At 39.3% G+C, this 27,271-nt stretch overlaps 1 protein-coding gene across 1 annotated transcript in view; it reads right to left on the bottom strand.

Moving 5' to 3' along the window:
• Window positions 1-27,271, bottom strand: part of TANGO6 (transport and golgi organization 6 homolog) — a 174,859-nt gene that overhangs the window by 101,310 nt on the left and 46,278 nt on the right. Inside the window, exons 8-14 of the mRNA XM_058528125.1 lie at window positions 25,616-25,728; window positions 23,979-24,155; window positions 20,282-20,414; window positions 18,341-18,532; window positions 12,233-12,367; window positions 6,797-7,312; window positions 4,480-4,537 (exon numbers count right to left, since the gene is read on the bottom strand). Of these exons, the coding sequence (XP_058384108.1) occupies window positions 4,480-4,537; window positions 6,797-7,312; window positions 12,233-12,367; window positions 18,341-18,532; window positions 20,282-20,414; window positions 23,979-24,155; window positions 25,616-25,728 (1,324 nt within the window). The remainder of the gene's footprint in view (window positions 1-4,479; window positions 4,538-6,796; window positions 7,313-12,232; window positions 12,368-18,340; window positions 18,533-20,281; window positions 20,415-23,978; window positions 24,156-25,615; window positions 25,729-27,271) is intronic.

Here is a 27,271-nt window from a genome sequence, read left to right as displayed (position 1 = left end):
CCAAAAGCACAAGCAATAAAAGAGAAAATTGGTGAGTTGGACTTCACCAAAAGTAAAAAGTTCTGTGCTTTAATGACACCATTAGTAAGATAAAAGACAAACCACAGAATGGCAAAAAATATCTGCAATTCATATACTTGATAATGAACCTGTTTCCAGAATATATAAAGAACCCTTACAACTCAACAATAAAAAGACAAACAACCCAATTTAAAAACGGGCAAAGAATCTGAAAAGACATTCCTCCAAAGAAGATATACCAATGCAGAAAAAGCTCATGAAAAGATGTTAAACATCATCAGTCACTAGAAAAATGCAAATCAAAATCACAATGAGATACCACTTCACACATACTAAGATGGCTATAATTAAAAAGACAGACAATAACAAGTATTGGAAAGGATGTAGAGAAATTGGAACCCTCATACATTGCTGATGGAAAAGTAAAATGGTACAGCCGCTCTGGAAACCAGTTTGGCAGTTCCTCAAAAGGTTAAATATAGAGTTACTATGTGACTCAGCAATTCCACTCATAGGTGTATACCCAGGAGAAATGAGAACATATGTCCACACAAAAACTTGTACAGAACATTCATAACAGCATTATTCATAACAGCCAAAAACAAAAACAACCCAAATGTCCATCAACTGATGAATGGATAAACAAAATGTGGTTAATCAATAAAATGAAATATTATTCAGCCTTAAAAAGGAATGAAATACTAATTCATGCTACAACATGGATGAACCTCAAAAACATTATGTTAAGTGAAAGGAGCCAGACACAAAAAACTACACATTTGATGATTCTTTTTTTTTTTTTTTATAATTTTATTTACTTATTTATTTTTTCCCCCAGAGCCCCAGTAGATAGTTGTATGTCATAGCTGGTCACATATCCTTCTAGTTGCTGTATGTGGGACGCGGCCCCAGCATGGCCGGAGAAGCGGTGCATTGGTGCGAGCCCGGGATCCGAACCCGGGCCGCCAGCAGCGGAGCGCGAGCACTTAACCGCTAAGCCACGCGGCCGGCCCTATTATTCTATTTATATGAAATGTCCAGAATAGCCAAATCCATGGAGACAAAAAGTAGATTAGTGGTTAGCAGGCACTGGGGGTAGTAGGGGATGGGAAGCGACTATTAATGGGTATGGGGTTTCTTCTTGAGATGATGAAAAAGTTCTAAAGTTAGATAGTGGTGATGGTTGCACAACTCTCGAAATATACTAAAAACCATCGAATTGCACATTTTAAATGGGTGAATTTTAGGTATGTAAATAATAAGTTTAAAAAACAGGGATAACGTCTACTTCCCAGAACTAATTCAAGCATTTACTGAGATCGGATATAGGAGAGACATTTGCTAAATGCTCACTTGTTAATTAGGTGGTACAGAAACCAGGTCAGGACATAAAAGAAATCTCCCCATTTCAAGGACATAAATGGAGATGATAAACTTCACAGGACTTCATTCCAAATTTCATTGCTAGATCCAATTAGATGGTCCTTCAAGGGATAGAATTATTTTCAGTTCACGGTTTCCCAACTTACTTTATTTGAGGTAGAAATCTGAGAACGAGATAGGGAGTCCAGTCTCTGACAAGTTAAGACTTGAAATCTCGTTCAGTTTGAAACTCTATAAAAACAATTTTATCTCGTATCTACCTTCCCCCCTTCCGGGCCCTTTGCCTTCCCTCCCCTTGGCTCTTTTGCCAGAAATAAAAACTCTTCTCTGAAATGAAGAGGGTGGAAGAGTTAGCACGATTTGTCTGGGCACGTCAAGATGTCTCGATTCTCTTCACTACACACACTGGCATACTTTCACCTCCCATGCTTGGCTCAGAGCTTAGGAGTCTTTTTCTTTTTCAATGAGCCTGGTAGTTTTATCCAAAGATCCTTTTGACAGTGATGGAGATCACTGAGATCCCTGAAATACATCTGTCTCTGGTGTTGCTTTCAAAATGTCCTTCAAATAATTGAAAGTGACTGAGAGGACAAACGAGCAGATCCACATTATGATAAATAACTTGCTATATCTTATTTGAAGAATATCACTTATTTATTTATCACATTCATTATTGAACATCTATTTCAAAACTGAAATGTGAAAAATATCCCAAAACATCTAATATATATTATAGGACTCTCAAGGACATATTTTAACTCCTATTTTGGAAAAGGGCCTCCACTTTTTACCTTACATACTTCCTTGACATTTAAATTTTTTTAAAACAATGAGAATGTATTAATTTGGTAAGCCATTTTTTTTGTGTGTGTGTGAGGAAGATCAGCCCTGAGCTAACATCCATGCCAATCCTCCTCTTTTTGCTGAGGAAGACTGGCCCTGAGCCAGCATCTGTGCCCATCTTCCTCCACTTTATATGGGATGCCACCACGGCACGGCCTGACAATGCCCGGGATCCAAACCTGGGCCACCAGCAGTGGAGCACGTGCACTTAACTGCTACACCGTGGGGCCAGCCCCGAATTTGGGTAATAATAGTGATGATAAAACAAACAATGAAAAGAAGAACATACAAGGAGTCTAAAAAGGCCATATAATGGCCATAGTCTAAGGTTAAGTCTTCTATTTATAAACTCTGGATTGTAACTGGAACTCAACAACTTGGTATATAATTCTCTGCCTGAAGAGGCTGCTACTGCGTACACGAGAGCAGCTGCTATGAGAACTAAATCAACCACCACTTTCTCAGTAGGACTAAAAGGAAATGCAGACAGTCTTTCACAAAATTAAAATTTAACTCATAGGGAATTTAGTTCTCAGATTGTTGTGATGGACGGATAACACATACATCAGAAATTCTTCCATCAGGCATCAGTAAGTATCTGTTGAATAAACGAACTTATTCAATTCCCCTCTGCTCTGTGCCTAGACTGCAGACAGAGTTGGTGAGAAATCACAAAAGAAATCTAAAATATCAATAAATTAAGCAAAAAGTACATTGTAACTTTCACATGGGGCCATTCAGGCAGTCTAGAAAAGGAAAACTTTAAACACACAAACACACACACTCCCCACAACTAAATGCTATTCAAACCACAGCCAAGTACCCCTTGTACTGCAGGACATTTACAAGGGGGCTGGTCGTGTCTGACTGGGAGTCCAGAATGGCTTGGCTCCTGGAGTACTTTAGGCCTGCACAAATGATATTGGCAATGCAGGTGGGAAAACTCAGCTCTTTCCTTTCCTAATGGGAAATTCACCTAAGGCCTTGGCCTTTAAGTGCATGTTACAAACACTAAAAACATCAATTAATTCAAACTTGTCCATTGTGGGGAGCTGAGAACAGAAACCATACCTCTACCTCCCATGTTCTTCATCACCAAATTAGCTACTAACTGATTAGCACACCAATTAAAATTACTAAAAACAAACACAAAAGCAACAGTTGAGATTTTTATAGCAGACCCTAGAGGCTAATGAGCTCAATGAGTTAATCAGATAAGAAGCTTATTCCAAACAGCAATGTTGCCATACTAGAATGACACACCGCTGCTTCCCGAAAACCCCGTGATGAAAAAAAAATCAATGAGAAACATCTCCCCGACACTATTACAGTTTCTAGGGAAAAGTACAGGGTGACTTGTTTTCTGACTTATGAATTATCAGCATTTTAGGTTCTTGCTTCATTGATTTGATTTCCATAAGTACCATTCATTGTCATGCGGCTTCCTGAGCCCTATCGAGTCCCCCTGTCTGCTTCTCACCCTTTTGGGAAGGGTGCTTAATTCTCTATACTCCTTTTCATGAGGCCTTTCGCTAGATTTGGAACCCACAAATTAATGGAGACGGGAAGAACAACAAAGAATCACAAAAGAGAAATAAAATTCTTGCAAAAAATGTTTTGATGAAGAAATATTACATATTCTGAGATTCTTTTAGTTAAAATAGAGAGCAAATGTGCATGCTGACAGTAATCAAGTACATAAAAGGCCAATGTAATGAGGGCTCATGTGTGAGCCATTCTTTACCTCCTTGAATTAGAGGAAATGGGATTTAATCTATAGAATGATAAGTACAGTCATGTGTCACTTAACAACGGGGATATGTTCTGAGAGATGTGTCGTTAGGTGATTTCATCATTGTGCGAACATCATAGAGTGTACTTACACAAACCTAGATGGTATGGCCTACTACACACCTAGGCTATATGGTACTAATGTTATGGGACCACTGTCACTGTCACATATGTGGTCCGTCGCTGACCAAAACGTCATTATGCAGCACATGACTGTAAACATAAATAAAGACTTTCTCATCATTATGAGACACTGAAACTCGACAGGGACCCTTTCAGGAATATTATTAGAATTATGGCTTAAATCAAGTCTTAGCTAGGAGGCAGGAAGATGTACAAAATGACCAGCAGTCTTGTGCCTCTCTGAATTTAGAGACTTTGTGCAAACACACATGATATAATCTTGGGTCCACAGTCACTCGAAGTCCTTTACCAACTTACCCTGAATGGCGGACAGATATACAAAGGTGTCTTCATGCTCCAAGTTCTCCAAGAAAATCTGGAACCACAAAATACAGCAGTAATATGATGCACAAAGAGCAAGCAAGATTTAAGAGACCCTCATAGCAGCCTCAAAAGAATAAATGCTTTTTTTCTTGTTTATTTTAGCTAGACATCGGTCTGACTTGAGAATCTTGTGGGGAAAACAGTGTATATGTTTGCAGTCTCATTTTTATAATAATTTTAAAAAAGGGAAGCAATTAGGAGGAGACACTTCTTGAAGTAGTCAAGTATACACCAAAAGTAGGCATGAAAACCAAAATCTGGAAGAACAATCCTCAACAGTTTTTCCACTACAGCCCATGGTAGACAACATTCTCACATATGACATGACAGACTACAAGCCATGACACACAAGAGGGCAGGTTTGGGGTTATGTCCAACTGATGGCACATTTGCTATAATTTGATCCTTTTCTCTTGCACATCTCACAATTTAGGAACGCACCAGTGCATGTCAACTGCTGTGGGTACTGCTAATCTAGAAGATATGACAGTGACACGTTAGGTTTAGGCCCTAACATGAGGGCCAGAGAAAGACAGTGGCCATGTGCCCATGTTCTTTCTGCTTGGTGTTTAGGGGAAGACTGGGGTGCTGGTCCATATAGAGTGATGCGTCCTTTGCTGGCACAGCGATTCTTGATATCAACTTGATGCTGCTGGTCTCCACATCTGCAGCATGTTAGGGAGAGCCTAAGATTAGTTAAATTGGGTCAGGTTGGAAGCAGTGGGAATCATGTATGGAATAAAGAAAGCTTAATCCAAGGTAGTGGCCATGGGAATAAAGAGGAAGAGATAGATCGAAAGACTTCTTGGAAGAAGAACTGACAGGACTGGATGACCAATTATATATAGCAGATGAAGGTTTACATTAAATTAAAGAGGGGCCGGCCCTATGGCTTAGCGGTTAAGTGCGCGCACTCCGCTGCTGGCGGCCCAGGTTCGGATCCCACGCGTGCACCGATGCACCGCTTCTCCGGCCATGCTGAGGCTGCGTCCCACATACAGCAACTAGAAGGATGTGCAGCTATGACATACAACTATCTACTGGGGCTTTGGGGAAAATAAATAAATAAATAAATTATACATTAAGTTAAAGAAAATTCCAAAGATGTTCATAGCATTCACCATCCAAATAGGTGTATGAAGGGATAGTTTTACTTCATATTTTACTCAAAAGAGATACATAATTTAAGGTTTTCAGCAATATTTCAATGACAGCAAGTCCTTGGCACATTTCTGTGCCTTGGTTTTCTCATCTACAAAATGAGGATAATATGAATATTGCAGTTGTGAGGACTGGAGACAATGTCTGAAAGGTATAAGTCTGGTTCAATAAACAGCAGTTATTATTATTATACTATTGGTTCTAATAATTCAGTGACTATAAATAAATGTTTTCAATCAGAATTATAATTCTTAGTAAAGTATATGGAAGAGATAATAATAATAAGAATAATAACAACAGCTAACCTTTACTGGGTGCTCATTATGTGCCTATCACTATAATTAGTGCTTTACATGTACTATTTTATTTTAAATCTTTCAACATAAAGTGGGTCCTATTATTATTATCCTCACTTTACAGATGTAGAAATTGAGGTTTAAAAAGTTTAAGTGATTTGTCCAAGAAGTCCAAGGGATTTGATCAGGAGTCTCTAGACCCTTTGCTCTTAATCTCTAAGCCATACTGAGGTCAGGACAATTTCCATAAAAGGGAAGAGATCCCCAGCTAAGCATATATATTCTCCTACATAAATCTATGCTGTAAAGAACAGCTTTTTCACTGTGATAGAGGGAGAAGAGGGGAGTTCTGACTAATGTCCCTCTAAAAGGGGCCCAGAGAAAACAGATAGCTTAACTGGGCTGGGTCACAGTGTTGAAAGTGGCCTTAGTTACCAGAAAGGGACTTTCCCATCTCTGGGAATTTGCTCATGCTGTTCCATCCCCTTTTCTTTCATCTCCTCAAACTTTATTAGTTTGTTAAGGCCATGTCAAGATCTACTTCTTCCAGAATTCAACTCTCTCCTTTTCCTGACTGTCCACAGCACTTCTTGCCTGTCAAAATTCTGGCACTTTGTTAATGTTCAATTGAGTCTCGTGTGGTTATCTAAGTCTTTCCTGTGTCTAGGTCTTGCCTCCTCAGAACAACTACAATTTCCCTGAGGGGAGTTCAGGACAGTGCTTGATACACAGTCAAGGCTCCTGGAAAGCTGTCCCACCTTGTGTGCGTGTGTTTTGTAGTGTGTTCTACTCACCTTGAGAAGTTTCTCTTGCATCTCAAGGGCTTTTGCCTCTCTCTGCTCTATCCAGCAGGAAAGAGTGCGCAGGGCAGCAGCCCGTGTTGGAATCTGAGGATCATAAGCTGATAAAAGAACTTCCTGGAGCTGCTCTGTGGTTATGCTTCCAGATTTCTGATTTGTAGTGGTGCTGGGTTCACTGACCTCCTGAGGGATGAGTGGAGCATTAGATTTCAGGTCTGTCTCATTGGATTTCTCACGGCTTTGCTGTTGTGTGAGGTGGCTATGAGACACATCAGTGGATCTTTCACGACTGCTTTGTTGCTGCCCTTCTATTTTCCCTTGTGGATCCTTTTTGTTCAGGGTACTCTGGGCAGCCACACTGACAGCCTCAGTGGAAAAGGCTCCGTGGGTGGAGATGGTGATGCGGAGATCAGCAGCAAGTTCTTGGATGACAGGGTCAGGGTATGTGTTGGAGACCTTCTCCAATAGAGGCAGCAACTGCTTCAGGACAGCAAAATCACTTGACTTCAACTACAAAATGAAATGAAAAATGCCAAACTCAAATTAACACAGCAGATGTTAATATGACCTGAGCATAAGGCAACATATCCTGAGCAAAAGAGGCAGGGAGCAAATCTTGTTCCTAGTGTAATCAGCTATACCAGGAACTGAATCCAGTTCTGAGTTCAGTTCCTGAGTCCAGCACTCAATGACTATTGTTAAATAATTACAGCTAACATTTATTGAATACTTACCATGTACAGGTACTTTTCTAAGTTAAAAAAAATACATCAGTAAAGCATATTATTACTCCTAATTTTTATAATCTGATGGGTAAAACATGTTATCTTATGGTTTTAATTTGTGTCAGCCAGACTAACAGTGCTTTTAAGCATCCTTCCATGTTTACTGGCTGTCTGCATTTCTTTTTCTGTGAACAGCCTGTTTACACCCTTTGTATCCACTTAGCTATTAGATTGTTTGTCTCTACAGCTATTCTTACCATGTAGATTTTAATACTCAGTCATATGGTGAAATTCTTTTCTAGATTATTTTATCTTGACTTTCATCATATCTTTTTGATTGTATTATTGTATCTTTGACTTTTATGTACCTTTTGCCATAAAAAGATAAGTTTATATTAGCAAAGTACTTAGTGCCTGACACATAGTAAGTGCTATATAAATGTTTTAAAAATAAATATGATAACCTAAAAAACACACATATTCATATCCCTATGATACAGTTTAAACATTTTCATATGTCTACATTTTAAATAGGGGGAAACTGAGGAAGAGAACAGTTAAGTAACATGTTCAAGGTCACACAACTAAAAGACAGCAAGACGTGAACTCAACAAGTCTGGCTCCAAAGTCCACACTCTTACCCAATACTCTACACGGTCTCACTCGAATGAATAAAGCTATTCTTTTTTTATTTTAGCTGAGGAAGATTCGCCCTGAGCTAACATCAGTGCCAATCTTCCTCTATTTTGTATGTGGGTCGCCACCCCAGCATGGCCACTGATAAGTGGTGTAGGTCAGCGCCCAGGAACCGAACCCGGGCCGCTAAAGCAGAGCTCGCTGAACTTAACCACTAGGCCAGGGGGCCGGCCCCATAAAGCTATTCTTAACATGTGATCTAAAGTGACTGGTCAGCATACCAGGGCACCATAGGTCTGGAAAGGATTGGGACAATAATTGGCAAAAGGGAATTTCTCCTAGCAAGTAGGAGTGAAAATTACATAAGATTTAATTCTCTCCAGAACCTTTGTTCCAATAATGCCATATGTCTGACTAGGAAAGGCACATGTGCAATCAGTAGAGAAACAAGAATCAGTGGTAATCCTTTTCTGTTTGAAAATACTAGAAAAATTATCATATGAGGCTTCATGAGGGCCTGACAATTTGAAAACCTTTCCGGTCTTAAATCCTTTTTAGAACAAGGCAGGGTATTTATTACTTACTCATTCACTCACTTCATTATCCAACCAACCAACCAATTAACCAACTGTTTTTGTAGGACCTAGATAATGTTCTCATTTTACACTATAAGTCCACAGAATTGTTATTATTCACTTTCCCCACCACTTTCCTCCCAAGTAAATGAAAACTTGAGGTATATGTCAGGTTTGTACCTGGAGAATTTCACCATACACTCCCCTCAGATTTCTTTGTTTAAACAATTAGGAACTAATGCAAAATTGACATAGGGTACAATTCCTAGCTCCACAACATGTCAGTTTATCTTCACGTATAAAACAACTGACCCTTCTGATGTTACTATATCTTAAGGGGAAAAAAGAATATGTATGTCTAGAGTAAAGGTATATGTTATCTAAGAAAAGGGTCAATTTTATCAGGAATCTACATGGAACTGGAGAAGACATTTTAGAATAATTTTGCCAGTATTATTATTATGTTAGACTTCACTCAGTGCCTCTGTAGTATCATGGACCTTTGGTTTTCTTTAAGCATCTTAAATGGGAATATCTACTTAAATCTACAGTATAAGGCCTCTTTTTTTATTTCTATTATATACAATAATTTCATCTTAAAAAAAAACTAAGACAAATAGACCAATGAAACAGAAGAGAGAGACCAGAAATAGACCCACATAAATATAGTCAACTGATCTTTGACAAAGGAGCAAAGGCAATACAATGGAGAAAGATAGACTTTTCAACAGATGGTGCTGGAAATGGACATTCACATGCAAAAAAAAAAAAAAAGAATCTAGACATAGACCTTAAACCATCACAAAAATTAACCCAAAATGCATCATAGACCTAAATGTAAAATGCAAAACTATAAAATTCCTACAAGATAACATAGGAGAAAATCTAGACGACCTTGGGTATGCTGATGACTTTTTAAGATAAAATACCAAAGAAAAGAAATCCACGAAAGAAATAATTGATAAGCCGGACTGCATTAAAATTAAAAACTTCCTTTGGGGCTGGCCCCGTGGCTTAGCGGTTAAGTGCGCGCGCTCCAATGCTGGCGGCCTGAGTTCGGATCCCGGGCGCACACAGACGCACCGCTTCTCCGGCCATGCTGAGGCCACGTCCCACGTACAGTGGCTAGAGGGATGTGCATCTATGACATACAACTATCTACTGGGGCTTTGGGGGAAAAGAATGAAGAAAATAAATAAAATTTAAGGGAAAAAAAAAAAAGATACTCTCAGAAAATGCGGTATGAGAGCTCAAGATTTGGGTTCAAGTCCCAGCCCCACCACCTGCACCTGAAAGCTCAGATCAGCGCCATGCATCAGTGTTTTTGAGGACCCGACGGGGCCTGGAACATCATGCAGAAACTGCTTCCTGAGGGAACAGGGAAGTTACCAACATCATAGTTTTACTGATGACCAAGCCTGAAACTTAGAAAATGAGTTTGGAATTACAGTTGTCTTGTTAGCAATCTCAAGCCTACACTTTCTCCAAATTAACTCCTCTTCCCAGACACTATGTTCTAATAATCACCTTAATTACATAAATTAGAAAGGAAAGAAAGAAAGGTTCAAATGCTATTAGAGTCTGTTTCATTAGCCAAAACAATGAATCCTGATCAGGGATAAGCACAGTGTATTCTTCTAGACTCTGAAGCAAAAACTCTAGCCTGACAATCATCACCTGAAAACATAATTCAGAATCGCGACTTTTTTTTCTAATACAAAGACAGAAAACTCAGCATTACTATAGAAGCCACTTATAAATCCATGAAATAAGCAGAAAAAAATTAATAGATCTAGGGCAAAGGTATAGGGGTGACGTGCTAATGTTCACTTAATTAACTGCAAAGTCAGAGGAATCCAGGATGTAATCAGTGAGTCATGATGGCTCATGGAAGGGTAAGGACAAGTAAGGGATGTATATTTGCATCAGTCCCCACAGTTCTGTGTTCTACTTGCCATTTGGGCTGTGGTTCGAAATTCTAAGAAAAGCCAAAAACACATTCAACTTATGGAAACAAAGACCATTCAAATTAATACTCAACCAGAAAAACAAAAATCAATCAGGCCAACTAAATTTAACAACAATACAACTTAAGAAAAACTATTCCATTGGTGAACCCCTCCTTGACAGTTCTAACAGAAGAGATGTTGTTATATGACTCTAGAAACTGAAGCAAAAATGTTATTTTCAAACTATAAGGGAAAAATAAAATTAGGAGTGCTAAGTACATCTACCAAGAAACGGGCTTCACATTAATAACAAATAAAATTCCAAATAAAATTCCTTTTGGCCTTAAGGACAGGCTAAAGAGAGGTAAATTCTCACATATCAAGAATTAGTATCAGATTTAAATCCTCAAACTCAAAAATCCATTCCCAGAGGGTTCCCTATTCATTGCTAAGAGTTATACCAGTCTGATTTCAGGTTAGATTTCATAATACTTGCTCTAAGCCTATTCTGCTTTCCTGCAGCCTCCTAACCTAGTGTGTTTGTAATTAACCAGACACACACTGTGTCTACCTTTCCACCTTGTCTGGCTCTACTCTGACCCTTGGTCTCTAGAATTCAGCTATACTGGCCTTCTATCAGAGTCTCAAGTATACCAAGCTCCTTCCTGCTTCCCAGTCTTTGTACATGATGTTTTCTTTAATTGGAACAGTTTCCTCCATCTACACCACACACACTCCCACACTTCATCATTCAAGTCTTAGCTTAAACTTACATTTCCTCATGGAAACCTTCCCAGCCTAGACTGGGTGTTATGTTCCCTTGGTACCTACTACTTCTCTTCTGAGGCACTTCATTCAATTCCAAGTATATTTTTTGAACAGTTATTTGGTGCCTGACTCTCTCACTGGCTGTAAGCTTCACAAGGGTACAGACCAAGACTGTTTTGTCCACTGCTGTATTCCCAGCACCTTAGCTCAGTATCTGGCATATAGCAAGTATGCAATAAATATTTTTTGAGTGAATAAATTACAAAATTATAAACTAAGTATATAAAAGATACATGCACTGGAAACAAAGCTTTAACATGCTACATGAGGTGGGTTGAAAGATGGATCCTGTGCTAAAATGGAACTATACAAAACAGATGGAATCATGGAACCCTCAGAAGCCAGTAGGTTATGAAGGATTTCCCCTGACTATAACAGTAGGGACAAAGGCTGAAATTTGGAAAGCCATTACAGTGAGGGTCAGAGAATCTAGCATTCACCTGGCAAAACATTGTGCCAGGTGTTTCCAAATCAAGTTTGTGCCAGGTCAGAAAGGGCCCTGTCCTTCTGTTGGTAAAGTCTACACAGGTGACAAGGAAGAAATGGCACAATTTTCTTGTCTTCTACTTTGGAAAGAATTCTAGTAACAACCTGACTTGTTTATCCTGGTTCTCCTACGCACAACATCCATTCTTATTTCTCACAAGGGTATGGAAGGGAAGCAATAGGTTTTTCTCTTCTCCCTCCACTCAAGTTTAGCTCATGTCTGCAACTCACCTGAACAGCTCCTCCCAGCATGACAGCCACCAGCCCCATGGACATGCTCAGTGTCTGTGATTCCACAGTGCTCTCTGTCTGGTGGGCCAAGCTTGCACATGCTCGCTGCAGTGTTGCTGCTACAAAGTCCACCACCTACCACAGAAATGGAATTTAGAATCAGTGAGGAGCAAGAAAAAAATCTCAAAGTTCTCCTTACATGTTATGTCTACATCTTCTTCTTTTTCCATATCAACATCATGATAGCAAGACCCTTCAAGAACAACTGCTACCGTGTAGCAGGCACAGTGCTTAGTGTCTTACATGCACAATCTCACTTAGGTCTCATATCAACTCTAGGAGGTCGGACTCTTACCCTCATTTTGAGATGAAGAATCTGTGACTTAAAGAAGTTATCAGCTCAAGGCCATACAGTCAATAAATGAGAAAGCCTGTTTATACTTTCCCAAATGCTTTAATATACTAACTCAACTTCCTTTACTTTTCATGAATTTTGCCAGGAAATTAAAAAGAAAAATGATTTGTTACTTTCTGACCATCTTAGAGGGTCCTAGATTGGCTTCTCCTAACAAGATTTCCTCCTCAAGGATTCCTCCCCCTCCACCCTCACTTTGACAGTCTAATTCTAGCAAGCAAAGAATGGGGGAAGAGGCATTCAATTTTATTTAGAAGCCAGTATCCTCAAACAATCTGTACAAATCATCCAGAGTCATTTTTCTAAGTATTAAATATTTTTAAAAGATTAAGATTATTCATATATAAGATTTACATAATATTTGGCTAACAATTAAGCCTCAAATAGAATTAATTTGGTCAGCATCATTTTAACTGCATATGGATTAATCACCTTAAGTAGAAACACCTTTCAATAAAAGACAGCATACACATACACATGTGCACGCACATCTACACAGACATACACACTCACACACACATATACGCATATTGAGGATTAATGGCTCAAAAGGGAAAAATCAGTTTGAAAATGGGACGGCTGAGATAGCTCATAATGAGTCCCTGAACACTATGCAAGCGTGCATGTTTAACTCTCTGGGCAAATCACATGCTACGCTAGAATCTTTACTGCAAGCTTAAAGTCAGGAGAATGGCCTGTTAACGCTTGTCTTTGGAGCAAGGCAGGAAACTAAGAAAGGTTATTAAAAGTTCCACTTACTGAAATGAACAGTGCTGCTATGGCAATTTTCAGTGCCCTCTCTAGCCTAAGACTTTATTCATACTAGAAGTTAAGGACACTGCCCCTTTCTAGAGAAACTGCTGCACTTACCATCTTGGGCCACCTATTTGGCCTCCGAAGGGTTTTCTAAAGCACTCCTTGTTTCTAGGAAGCTTCTATTTCAGCACAAGTATTGTTAAATTACTGGAATAGAACCATCTAGTCTTCTGATTTTTTCTAAGTTCCTCTCCACAATATATACATATATTTTAAATGTTGCAAAACAAATAGTATGATCCTATTTTTGTGAAGAAAGAAACTTCCCATGTTTCTTTTTTTTTTTTTTTTAAAGATTTTATTTATTCATTTTTTTCCCCCCAAAGCCCCAGTAGATAGCTGTATGTCACAGGTTCACATCCTTCTAGTTGCTGCACGTGGGACCCGGCCCCGCGTTGGACGGAGAAGCGGTGCCCTGGGGCGCGCCCGGGATCCGAACCCGGGCCACCAGCACCAGAGCGCGCGCACTTAACCGCCAAGCCACGGAGCCGGCCCCCATGTTTCTATATATGTAAAAAAAACCCCTGGGAGTTGTTATCTGTGGTGTGGGAGCCAGCTGTTACTGTCATCTGTGAGGCACCCTTTCCCCCAAACTTTCCTCTTGTAACAACAAAGCCACCGTACCCTTTTGGACAACAGCTCTTCCATCTACTACTCATTTCCTACGATTCTCATGAGGCTGCCAGCCACAAGGATAGGTATGTGACTGACTTCTATTCTAGAATTTATGTATGTTTCAGAGAGGGGGAGAGACTTTTACTTTTTACTTAAAAATTTTTGTAAAGATACATAATTCTTTTTTTTTTTTTTTTTGTGAGGAAGATCAGCCCTGAACTAACATCCATGCCAATCCTCCTCTTTTTGCTGAGGAAGACCGGCTCTGAGCTAACATCTATTGCCAATCCTCCTCCTGTTTTTTCCCCAAAGCCCCAGTAGTATGTCATAGTTGCGCATCTTTCTAGTTGCTGTATGCGGGACGCGGCCTCAGCATGACCAGACAAGCGGTGCGTTGGTGCGCACCTGGGATCCGAACCCGGGCCGCCAGCGGTGGAGCGCCCGCACTTAACCGCTAAGCTACGCCCCAAGATACATAATTCTAAAAGCCAAATATTCCTGATAGTTTATAATGAAAACTAGCAGTACCCTACCCCATGTCTCCCCATCTGATTCTGGCTCTACAGAGGCAACCACTTTTAATTACTTAGCTGTTTAATTTAATAATAACATTAAGCACTTACTATTTACCAGATACCATTCTGAACACATTACAGGTATTAACTCACTTAATCCTATGGGGATGTATAAACCTACTGCCAATGTTCTGGCAACTGAGCGGACGGGGGCTGGAGGCCTCACTGCTGAGAATGTAGGCACCAACTTAAGTCTCCAGCTTTTCAGTTTGCTACTTCCACCCAAGTTCAGAGTCTCTTGGGTTCAACCTCTCTCAAGAATAAACCTCCAGTCTTTTGCTGGGGAGGGGAGGTAGTTGTACAATGTTGAGGGAGGAATCAAAGGGTCTACTAGATCTTGCAGAGCCTTTTAACCTGTTTTAAGCTCTAAATTCAGCTCCATCTTTAGAGCTTATCTAATGCCTCCAGACCTTCCAGGTTTCTGCAATGAGAAGCAGCTTGCTTCTTTCTTTATCTTTTCAAAAAATTGTTAACAGCTTTATTGAAGTACAGTGCTTTGCTTCTTGACTTCTCCCACATAGGCATTTAGCTTTCCATTTTCTGAAGTTGCTAAATCAGCTATTATTATCCAGTTTCCAAATGTTGTTATTCTCTTTTATCTACTATCTCTCCTCTCTTTATTTTTTATGATTTTATTTATTTATTTATTTTTCCCCCAAAGCCCCAGTAGATAGTTGTAGGTCATAGTTGCACATCCTTCCAGTTGCTGCATGTGGGATGCGGCCTCAGCATGGCCAGAGAAGCGGTGGGACGGTGCGCGCCCGGGATCCGAACCCGGGCCGCCAGCAGTGGAGCGCACGCACCCAACCGCCAAGCCACGGGGCCGGCCTATCTCTCCTCTCTTGCTCTGTTGGTCCCTGTGGTTTCCAGAAGGAACAGATAAACACATGTCCTCAATATACCATCTTTAATCAGAAGTCCCTACTTTTTAAATTTTGCTCTTCTACGTTATTTAAATGTTTTTACAGTGAGCATGTTACTTATGTTAAAAAAATTTTTTAGCATATGAAAAAAAAAAACCCACCATGTAGAACCACTTCTACTCTGACAATTACAGACATCCCTCAGTATAGTGGGGTAGGGGATTGGTTCCAGGACCTCCTGCAGATACCAAAATCCAAGGATGGTCAAATCCCTTATATAAAATGGCATAGGGGGTCAGCCCAGTGGCATAGTGGTTAAGTCCGGTGCACTCCGCTTCGATGGCCGGGATTTGTGGGTTCAGATCCTGGGCGCGGACCTAGACCATTTATCAGCCATGCTGTGGCAGCATCCCACATACAAAAAATAGAGGAAGACTGGCCACAGATGTTAGCTCAGGTGAACCTTCCTCAAGCAAAAAGAGGAGGATTGGCCACAGATGTTAGCTCAGGGCAAATCTTTGGGATTTTTTAGGAGAGACTCAGATTTTTATAACTTTGATGTGTTTCAATCCATTGCAGGCATTATTCTTTTTAATGCTCAAATTGTCCTATCTATGGCCAATAGGAGCCCCTTCAAATGGGCTCCTGAGTGGTACTGACATGACCCAATTAATGTCAGATAGCTTCCTTGCATTCAGATACAACAAGATGCCCCGAGGCTTATGGTGTATAATTCCTGTGCCAGACTTCCAATGAACCTTTAATCCAATGAGCTTTGTGTTCTTTTAGGAGGAAGTGGAATTTAGAAACTATAATCTGGCACTAAGGATGCTTATTGCTAATGGGTTGTCATTGCTTCTTGGCATTGACAGTGGACCCAGCTACAAAACATCTATTTTTTAAAAAGAGAAAAATAAATCATTAGTTCATACTAATACTTCCCACTGAAATTCAATATTATAGGGTTTTTACTCAAGTTCTTTGATTTTATATTTATAACTCTTGTTCTTATGCTGAAAATCTTGATTCTTTTTTTTTTTTAATTTTTTTTTAATTTTTATTTTTCCCCCAAAGCCCCAGTAGATAGTTGTATGTCATAGCTGCACATCCTTCTAGTTGCTGTACGTGGGACACGGCCTCAGCATGGCCGGAGAAGCCGTGCGTCGGAGCGCGCCCAGGATCCAAACCCGGGCCACCAGCAGCGGAGCATGCGTACTTAACCACTCAGCCACAGGGCTGGCCCTGAAAATCTTGATTCTTTTTTTTTTTATTTATTTTTTTTATCCCCAAAGCCCCAGTAGATAGTTGTACGTCATAGCTGCACATCCTTCTAGTTGCTGTATGTGGGACGTGGCCTCAGCATAGCCAGAGAAGCGGTGCGTCGGTGCGTGCCCAGGATCCGAACCCGGGCCGCCAGCTGCAGAGGGCACGCACTTAACCGCTAAGCCACGATGCCGGCCCCGAAATCTTGATTCTTAATGATATTAACAAAATTACTTACAATTTATCCTTATGTGTATGTTTCAAAATAACATACTAAAATTATCACTAGCACTAGGACTACTAAATGCAATTTAATATTTCTTTGTGGTTCCTTTCGTCCTGATACATTTTAACCTTAGCTGAAGGATAATGTAATGGGACAAATCACTTTTGTATCAGCCTAACGCCATTGTTCCTTAATTAGGAGTAAAGGGAGATAAGTGCAAAAGCTTAAGTCATATCAGTTTTTAGATCCTTTTAACTAGCATCCTGAGACAAAAACACAAGGTCTGGGTGAAAAAGTCTTTAGAGAATGATATAAACACAGGAGAAACAAATCACCCTACCGAGTAACACAGGGTCAGTGAACTGAAGGAATAAGAGTCCAGGAAAGAAATCATGAACATAATTCTCATTAAATATGCTCAATAAGTCAGAGCTGACAGGCAGCTGCAAATTTTCTCAGCAGGAGCTATAGTGAAATGCTGCTTAGCAACACCAGAAGGCAGATGACAATGGGGATGATACAAAGAGCTGGAGAATCAGATTTAAGCGTGACAATCATACCATCTTACAACTGACTATTCACCAACCAAGCAACAGCTAATTCTAGTAAAATGGTAAAATATGGCGACTTCATTGCCTATGCTTTATTACTTTTATTTCCTATTTTTAAAAAAGCTCATAAAAATAATGTCTGAACCAATAAAATTCAGGCAGTGATTCACATAGCCATTCTACTCTGAAAGCATTTTTAAAAAACATCTTAAAATTTCACATGCTATTGTGGAGGTAAACTGTGAGTTAGAAGACCTATAAAATTCAAGGTGATCTTATTATCCTTAGTGACTTTTTTTTTCAAATTTGAGTTTCTAATCATTCTTAACTTTCGACGCACGTTAGAATCATCCATGGAGCTCTAGAAAATACAAATGCCCAGGCTGTAATGCAGACGTGCTGAATCAGAAACTCTAAAAGTGGGCTGGGCATCAATATTTTGAAAAAGATCCTAGATGGTTTTATTTGCATCAAAAGTTGAAAACCACCGTGATATAACATAAAATATTTAAAACAGTTCCCAAAGTTTTACGTGCATGAGAATCACCTCAGGAGCTTATTAAACAAGACGATTCCCAGGACCTGTGAAGAAAGTGTTGATTCTCTTGGTCAGGCGTGGGCTCAGTAACGTGCTTGTTTAACCAGCATTTCAGGCAACACTGATGCAGGTGGCATCAAACCACACTCTGAGTAATATTTCTTGAACATTTTTTGGAAATAATGTAAAGAAACCAAAACAGACAAATACCATCAGGCTGAGATCTGGAACGTGGCAGCCACTGACCTGAGTGATGTTTGTAAATATCTGCTCAGACATTCTCTCGCACAGAACAGCCACCAGCTGGAGGACCAGCAGTTTCTGCTCCTGGCCTTCCACAAGAAGAGTTTGGTGCTGCTCCAATTCCAAGAGGCTTTTGCTGGAGAAAGGCTTTGTTTTTAATTCTGCTTCATGTTCCTCAGCCACACACGTCAACTCCTATCAACAGTGTGGGAGAAAAGAAATAGTGAAGAAAAAGCCTGTAGAACTGAGACTTCAAAAACAGCCAGAAAACTCTGTTTGAAATGTGTATTTAAAGAACTAGTCTGTGTTCACTGCAGCATTATTTGTCATAGCCAAAAACTGGAAACAAATGTCTGGCATAAGAGAATGAACAAACTGGGATGTATTTATTATATTGTAGCAGTTGAAAGAAATGAATTAGATCTATATGAATATCAATATAGAGAGACCTCAAAAACACTGTTGAGTGAAAAATGTAAGTTGCAGAATAATACATATATTATGATACCATACATATGAAAATTTAAAACTTCATAATAAAAAACATAGATACACACAAAGAACTAGTTTAACAGACTACTTACTTCATCAGTATTTTCATGATCTCTATCACTAGCCTTCCTTGAACTGAGGCCATATAACATTTCCAAATCCTTTTTAGAGACTATTACATGCTTTCAGCACCACAGCCCCTGTTTCCCTAAGATATTTAGAACTAAGCTTCTACTAATAGGTAATTCATTACCGTGGGTTTTATAAGCTTTTCCCCTATGCTTCACATTGTAAATTTCCTTGGGAAGGGAAAACCTTAAGTTACTTAACAATTAACGCTTTAACAAAGTAATTGACAGTTTAGAGCAGTGGTTCCCAAACGTGCCTGGCCAATTTTGCTCCCCAGGGGACATTTAGCAATATCTGGGGACATTTTTGGTTATCATAATTGGAGGGTGATACAGGCTTCTAGTGGGTAGAGGTCAGGGATGCTGCTAAACATCCTATAATGCACAGGAAGCTCCCCATCCCAAACAAAAAATTATCCAGCCCAAAATGAGAATAGTACCAAAGTGGAGAAATCTTGGTTTAAAGCAAAACCCTTTGATCTTTTGTTTTTTAAACAAATTTTTAAAAAATTACCCAATTAAGAGCATATCTTTTTGGAATGTTATTTACAATGAGTGGCTGGGCAGGGGGATGGATGTGAACATGGGAGGTGAGAAAGCATCAAAAAAGTACCCCCTACTTCAAATTCTACAAGTGTTAGCCCTGATAACCTCCTTGCATTCTCCCTTACCCACAATGACCTTAAACTCCACAGACATTCTCTTAGAGTAGACACTTTAGGGAAAATAAGGTAGAAAGCAGAGCTGGAGGACAGGGAATTGGAGATCATCTGGCTTATGGTCTCAAATAAGGAGTAACAGTATGGGGTACAAGTTACTGTCAAGATTAGGGCAAAAGGAAGCACAACCACCAGCACTAAGAAACAAACCCGGAAAAGGTTTAAAGTGGCTACAAAAATGAAATGAGAGAGGCAGAATTGCTAAATCTCCTTTCCAAATACCTGACAAAACAACAGTCAGAAAGGATAAGGGATTACTCTATAGCTGTAAAACCTGCTATTAACTTCAAAAGAGTTCTTACTGTCAACACAGAGCAAAGATTAACCCCTTCATAGATCAATAGTTCTGCTTTGGTCATCTTTAAAATTTCACTGCAGATTACCATGGAAAGTAGTTCGATCATACGTGACTTGCTGAAGGTAAGTTTTATCTTTTTACCAAACCAAATGATACTAAAAAATAAATTACCCTTATGTCCTCTGATTATGTCTCCTAAATTAGCACCTAATTTTAGGATCTAAAATTATGACTGCCTTGAAAATTCAAAGGGGTTTCTGGTACTACCCCAGAATAAAGGTGACCATGAACTATATGTAGTTCTTACCTTCAAGCAGAAGATGAAGAAGTCGCCTGCCAAACCACATTCCTGGCAATGGGACAGCAAGTCCCCGAGATGCTCTATCTGGCATTGCTCTGAGGACACCTTCTGATACAAGGCTTCATCTTCATCTTCATCACTGCAATGTGGGGTAAGATTTATCTTGGTAAGATTTGTCACCCAGAAATATCATTTTTCTGAAACCCCAATAATAATCTTTCAAAGTAATATGTTATTTCCACACAGTAAATCATTAGAAAGATCTCAAATTTTTATTTAAATTATTTTCCTTCTCTCCATACTGAAAAAGTATTTATTCTCAGAAGCTAGGCTATCATGTCCTGCATAGTCACTTGCTCAGATGGGGAAAAGCTTCGTGAAGGAAGTAGCTTTTAAGATGGATGTTGATGAATTACTACTATTTCAGTAAATTGCAAAAGCAGGGAGGAATTAAAGCATAGGTTGTATACAAATATTCAGGTTCCTAAGGAAGAACAGAGAAAGAGAAGGCTGCAAAGCAAGGCCAGATCACAAAGGGCCTTGGATGCCATGCAAAGGAATTTGGACTTTTTTTTGAGGAGGCGCTGAGGGCTTATGGGCAGTGGAAAAAGACATGATTTTCATAGGAGGAGATTCAGTCAATCTCAACTAATAAGAACCAATTAGTTGAGTTACAAAAATGCATATAGCTTCAGAAAACTGAATAGGCCAAATTTCCAAGTAATAAAATGTGGCTAAGTTATTGAAAAGAGTCCTATGATTTCTGCAAAAAGTTTCAAGAAACTTCTCATAAGGTACTACGGCTTTTAGCTTTAATTTATCTGATAGGTGAAAAAGTCAAGATACAATATTATTATACTATATCATGTAAACAAATACAAAGATACAGAAGATGTATTAGAAAACAAAACACTAAAATAACGTAAACAGTGATCACGATACTGGTTGATTTTTGTTTTCCTTTTTTTTTGTATTATACAAAGAACATGTATTACTTTTGTGATCAAAGAAAGAATAAAATTTCTTTCAGACTGAGAAAAAAACGACAGATGTTGCTTCATCTCATTGAAAAGTACAATTATTAATTTGACAGACTATCGCATTGGGCAGTATGTCCCAATTTGCCTGTTCACTAGCAACATGGCCTTTATATTCCTCTAGTAGAATGAATAACCTTAAAAACTAAGCTTAGGGGCTGGCCCTGTGGTGTAGTGGTTAAGTGCTCGCGCTCCGCTGCTGGCGGCCCAGGGTTTGGATCCCAGGCACACACCAACCCACCGCTTGTCAGGCTATGCTGCGGCAGCGTCCCACAAAAAGTGGAGGAAGATCGGCATGGATGTTAGCTCAGGGCCAGTCTTCCTCAGCAAAAAAAAAAGAGAAGCACTGGCATGGATGTTAGCTCAGGGCTGATCTTCCTCACAAAAACAAAATAAATAAATAAACTCTTCAAAAAAACCCCAAAAAACTAAGCTTAGAATTACTTCCTATATTATCCCAGAATCTTCCAGAGTCCTTCAGATCAGTCATGTTATCTCCATCATATTTTATGTTAGAAGAAAAGCTGAGGGGCCGGCCCCGTGGCTTAGCGGTTAAGTGTGCTCGCTCCGCTGCTGGCGGCCCGGGTTCGGATCCCGGGCGCGCACCGACGCACCACTTCTCCGGCCATGCTGAGGCTGCATCCCACATACAGCAACTAGAAGGATGTGCAGCTATGACATACAACTATCCACTGGGGCCTTGGGGGGAAAATAAATAAATAAAATCTTTAAAAAAAAAAAAAAGAAGAAAAGCTGAAATGGAGAAATGTCACTTCTAAGCTTGTGTGAACCATCCTGACTGTCAAAATGAAGTACTGTATTCAAATACTCTTAGAAAAAAACATGACAACAATTACCTTAAGATGCACTACTTTATTCACTTTCAAAATTGCAATGATAAAATGCCAATTGCAATAGTTATATTTAGTTCCGGAAAAGTAAAAATTCTGGATCCAAAGATCATGAAATCTAGGCTGCTCTTTCAGTTTCTTTAAACAAGCCTCTTACTGATAACTAGTACTGCTGGGCAGAATAGTACAGTGAAAGGTAGGCGGTGATACAGACCAAGTGATGATACTGACCCTGCCCTTGGGGGACTAGTACCACAAGCAGGCTCTTTAGAACAAATCATAAAATCACACACACACATACATTTCTCTGCTATAGTGAGTGTCAACTTTTTGGAGACATGGAGAGTTTTAAGTATCTCATGAAAGCCATGGACCCCCATTTTCAGAAAAAAATCCATGTTTGCATATAGAAAAATTTCTTGTGTATAATTTCAAGGGGATTATAGACCCTTAGAAGTCCATGTAAAGACCCCAGGTTAAGGAGCCATTGCTTCTGGCAGTGGATGGAGATTCATTCAATCACTGCCTATTCACTTTTTCCTACTATGAAGAGAAACTATCGTTTCAATAAGAACTGTTGATTTTGACATATGTGCACTAAGAAGTACACTAAAGACTTGTTAAGATAGCAGTAAGTTTTAACTCCTGATAAGTTAAATATTGTAAAATTCTCTATGTAGTCACTAAAGTGGTCCCAGGTTAAACTGTTCCCAAGTGTTTTTTAAATAAACATGCCCCCAAATTTTAAGCTTTTTCAACTCAGGGGCATAGTTATAACCACAAATGCTCAACAACTCTCAGTAAATTAGTAGCTTGAGTTTGTACTGATAATTCTGTTTGTAATCAATGTGTTTTTTCCTATTTTCCTCAAGTCCATCATATTGAAAGAGTGTTTTAAAACTTTACCAAGTTAACCATGAATAAAAGAATTAAATTTAAACACTTAAACAGCAGCACTTTGAACACGATGTAAAATCTGAGTAGCTGCCACTCAGTAAATACTATATGGACTCTGATCAACAAGAATTTACATTCTGAGGTAATAACATCTACATATATCACCCAGAAAATGGAAATAATTTAAAATACACTTGGGCCAGCCCCATGGCATAGCTGTTAAGTTCAGCGCGCTCCGCTTCAGCGGCCTGGGTTTGTGGGTTCGGATCCTAGGCGCAGACCTATACCACTCATCAGCCATGGTGTGGCAATGACCCACATGCAAAATAGAGGAAGACTGGCACAGATGTTAGCTCAGGGCTAATCTTCCTCAGCAAAAAAATAAAATAAAAATAAAAATTAAATACACTTGTGAGATGTTGGAGAAATAAATTATCCATTCCACTAACATTTATTAAGCACCTTCTAATCAATCCTTAGGAGAAACAAACCTTCATCATAAAATTGCCACAAAAGATAGTTATCAGACAGTTTCCTTTAGGAATACGTCTGACTCTGAACACACATATGCCATTTTGAGAGTCAGAAAGAGAACCGCATTGTTATGGTGTTAAGGTGAACATGTGTCTGTCCTTTACTCTGATTCACTGGCAAAGACTTTATGAAGTAGGTGGGCTTGTTATGATGCAATTTACTGCAGAGATGCAGTAAATTGTATCTACTATTACCCAGCTCCTAGGAAAAACGTGGAGAATTTTTTAAGGCTCACATTTCACTCAGAGATTACAAACAGCAGCCCCTCAGCCACCTGAGTTTCCAGTTTCCTTTCTATCAGCGCCCCTTAGTGGACCAGTCACAGAATGGCCTTTGCGGAATAATTAAATCTGAAGAGAGGCAGTAAAGGATGGGTGGACTCACCAAATGGCCTCTTTGATGGTAATCATAATGCCACCTTGAGTGGCAGCTCTAAAGTGACACAGACAATGGAGAGAGGGCACAGATTTGTCCAACCCTGCAAATCCTTTCAGGCTGGCAATCGCCTTCTTCCTCTCCAGCTTCCCCAGAATCCACAATAAGATCTCTTGGCAAAGTGACCTGGCAGAAAAAGCAGTTATACATGAGCTTGCCATCTTACTCATCTAACCAGCTAACATAAAAAAAGAAAGAAAGACTGTCAGGTTCCACTGCATTCTAAATGCTGGCATAACCAGCTAGCACTACTGAAGTGCAGGAGTGGAAAGTATGCTTTTTGTGAATTTCAGAATGCAAATATTCTGAAATCCAAAGAGTGACGGACTAATCTTGGGCTCTAGAAGCAACCCTGATATGACATATGAGCCCCACATGATTTTCTTTTTTTTTTTTTGGAATTCCAAGTGTACTCATTGCGTTTGGACCAGGCACTGTGAAAGAAAGTTTACACTGATAAAACCATCTACTATCAACGGGACCAATAGCTGGTGACCAAGAAACAGCATACCAACAAGTTCTTGTTGATTCCTCACCCCCTTTTATCTGTGCCAATCAACTAGGAGAGGAATGGAGTACACATTTGCTTCTTCCTTCTCAGTCTCTGATCAGGTCATGATAATGCTGTAAGGACTTGAATTTCAAAACTAAAACAAGAGTTATAATATGGTCAGTCCTTTGAAGCCAATTTCACAAATTCTCCATCATCTACTGCCTTTTCTCTTATCAATTCCCTTATGGCTGTGACCTATAATGATGTGCTGATTGAAAGTTAGAGCGTCGAAGGCAGTATGTAGCCTCTGAATAATATGCAAGACCGAGCACTTTCCTTTACCACTCAATGATGATGATAACTACCACTTATTGAGTTTACTATTTGTCAGGGACAATGATAAACACTTTAATGCACAGTTAGTCTTCATAATCACCCCATGAAGAAGGTACTATTATTGTATAACAGATTACAGGTGGGGGATTTCGAAACACCAAATGTCAGAATTCTGTAGGACTTTGGAAAAGATATAAACTCTTATAAGGAGGAAGAAACAATATAAATAGCTGTGAAAATAGAGCTGATACAAAATGAGTCCTACTTAAATTCCGACACAAAAGATTATTTTCTGGATGACTAAGAAATCTCTTCATTTTAAACAACACTGTGCAACACTAACACCGAGTCCAAGTCTAAATTACAGAGTGCCACATTCAGATCCAGATTTCCTGAACTTGATTTCAAACTCTCCACAAGGTAGTTATGATCCATCCTCTATTTCCTCCTTCCTAGACCTGTAATTCTAGTATTTCTCACTGATCAAACAGTGGCATGTTTACATATGTAAACAGAGATTTCGTCTCTGATGTCTAGGAGAGAGGCTGAGGAAAGTCATTCTAAAAACTACATCCAATCCCCTGCAATTTGCAAAGCTCTTTCTTTTCTAGATGAGCAGAATAAGAAGATACTCAAAGGTTTTCCTGCCTTTGAAAGAAAAAAACAAAGTGGCATGTCATATTCAAAATAAGCACAAGAACAACATGCAAAAAAGACTTCACTATTCATAAACAAATAAGGTTCTCTGATGGTTTACCTTATGTGAGACACACCCTGCTTGGTAAAACAGTAGAGAGAAAAGAGGACTCCCAGGACTGGAAGCAGGGAATCCACCAAAACTGTTGAAGGTTCATTCCCGACCACATACACCTGGGGAAAAGAAATGGTGAGAGGGATCATGACTGCAAGGCCAGAGGAATGGGAATCAGACACCATACACTTACTAGCAGGGCTTAAAGTCTTATCTTAAGCAACATTTGCCTTATCTAAGGCAAACAATTTTAGCTCTAAGGCCACTGAAGCCATTTGAGATTGGCAGACAGGCTGAAACACAGGGAGACTGAACTGGAGCAGCGCCTTTCGTGTGGGCGGCCTGAAGAACTGCCAGGTGAAATTGGTAAACGAACCCATTTTCTGACCCCTTCCTTTCCTACTTTTGACTACCTCTGAGTCTCCTAATCTGTCTACTATTCATCTATACGATAACTATCTTCATGCTGAAGCCCCTGCTATTAAGAACTAACACGCAATTACCACCAAATAGAAAAACTTACAACTAGATTAGAAAAAAAAAAAAAACCCAAAACATAGCTTGCTCTAGATTTGTCACTCTTAAGATGTAACCACCACATGGGCATGTCCTATTCTCTCAAGCTCAATAAATGTTCAAAGAAATTACTCTGTGCACCTAGATCTGCACTGGCTTTACAGGGTTAAGTGTGTGAGGATGCTGATTTTTATTAACAATAATTATGTTACATATTCTAGTTGTACCTTTTAAAAAGGATTCAACAAGTTTTTTTGAATACCCACTGGGATCAGATACTGTTGTAGGCACTGTAGTGAATACAAAAGTGAATCAGAATTATTTCTCTCAGGTTGCTTCTGATCTAACAGGAAGAATAAAACAACTAAATCAATTATAATAATAATACTTCAAGGTGGATAATTTAAAGTATCTTAAGAAGTGCAAAATGCTATTCAAAACTCCAAACACAATACGATTTCAAAATGTAAATCTGTTACAATAAATTAAAGCCTGAGAGTGTGGACAGTGATAATGATGGTAAAAGGAAAAGGAAGAGGAACTGACAATGATTACACTCTCAGTATGTGTCCCAGGAACATGCTAGGATTTTTATCTTCCAGGTACTATGTTAGATTCTTTAAACAGTTAGCTTATTAAAATTGTAACAATCTCACAAAGTCAGTATTCGCAGTCCTACTTTAAAAGATGAGGAAAGGGAAGCTCAAAGAGGCCCTTATTTACAGAAAAAGTATTAAGGTAAGAATCAGTGCTGTTTATGGGAAACTAAAGGTCCCGGAGGCACAAGATGGAAAAATCTCTGTGCTTTTCCAGAGAATCCTGTCCCTTTAAATCAATCCTAATTTTTCACACTCCTTAAGCCTCCCGACTCCTCTGTGGAGCCTGATAACCAAAGAGCCAGCTTCCTGTGCATGATCTAATCTCCATAAGCCCAGCTAAATGAAGTGCATTGTATGGCAGTGTTCAGAAATAATATGCAGGCCTAATTATGATATCACCAATTACAGGAGGTAAGAGATTCCCCCAGATAACGTAAGGGCCTATTGTTTTAGGCTCTGGATTCTGTGTTCCCAGAGGTAATCCCTATGGAGCCATCCTTCCTTACCAGCATCTTTTGTAAAACAGAAACAAAAAAAACCCAATAAC

The sequence above is a fragment of the Diceros bicornis genome, chromosome 32 (genome assembly GCF_020826845.1).
Source record: "Diceros bicornis minor isolate mBicDic1 chromosome 32, mDicBic1.mat.cur, whole genome shotgun sequence".
Lineage (NCBI taxonomy): Eukaryota > Metazoa > Chordata > Mammalia > Perissodactyla > Rhinocerotidae > Diceros > Diceros bicornis.
The sequence above is the reverse complement of the archived record's forward strand: the minus strand, read 5'-3'. Positions and strand labels throughout refer to the sequence as shown.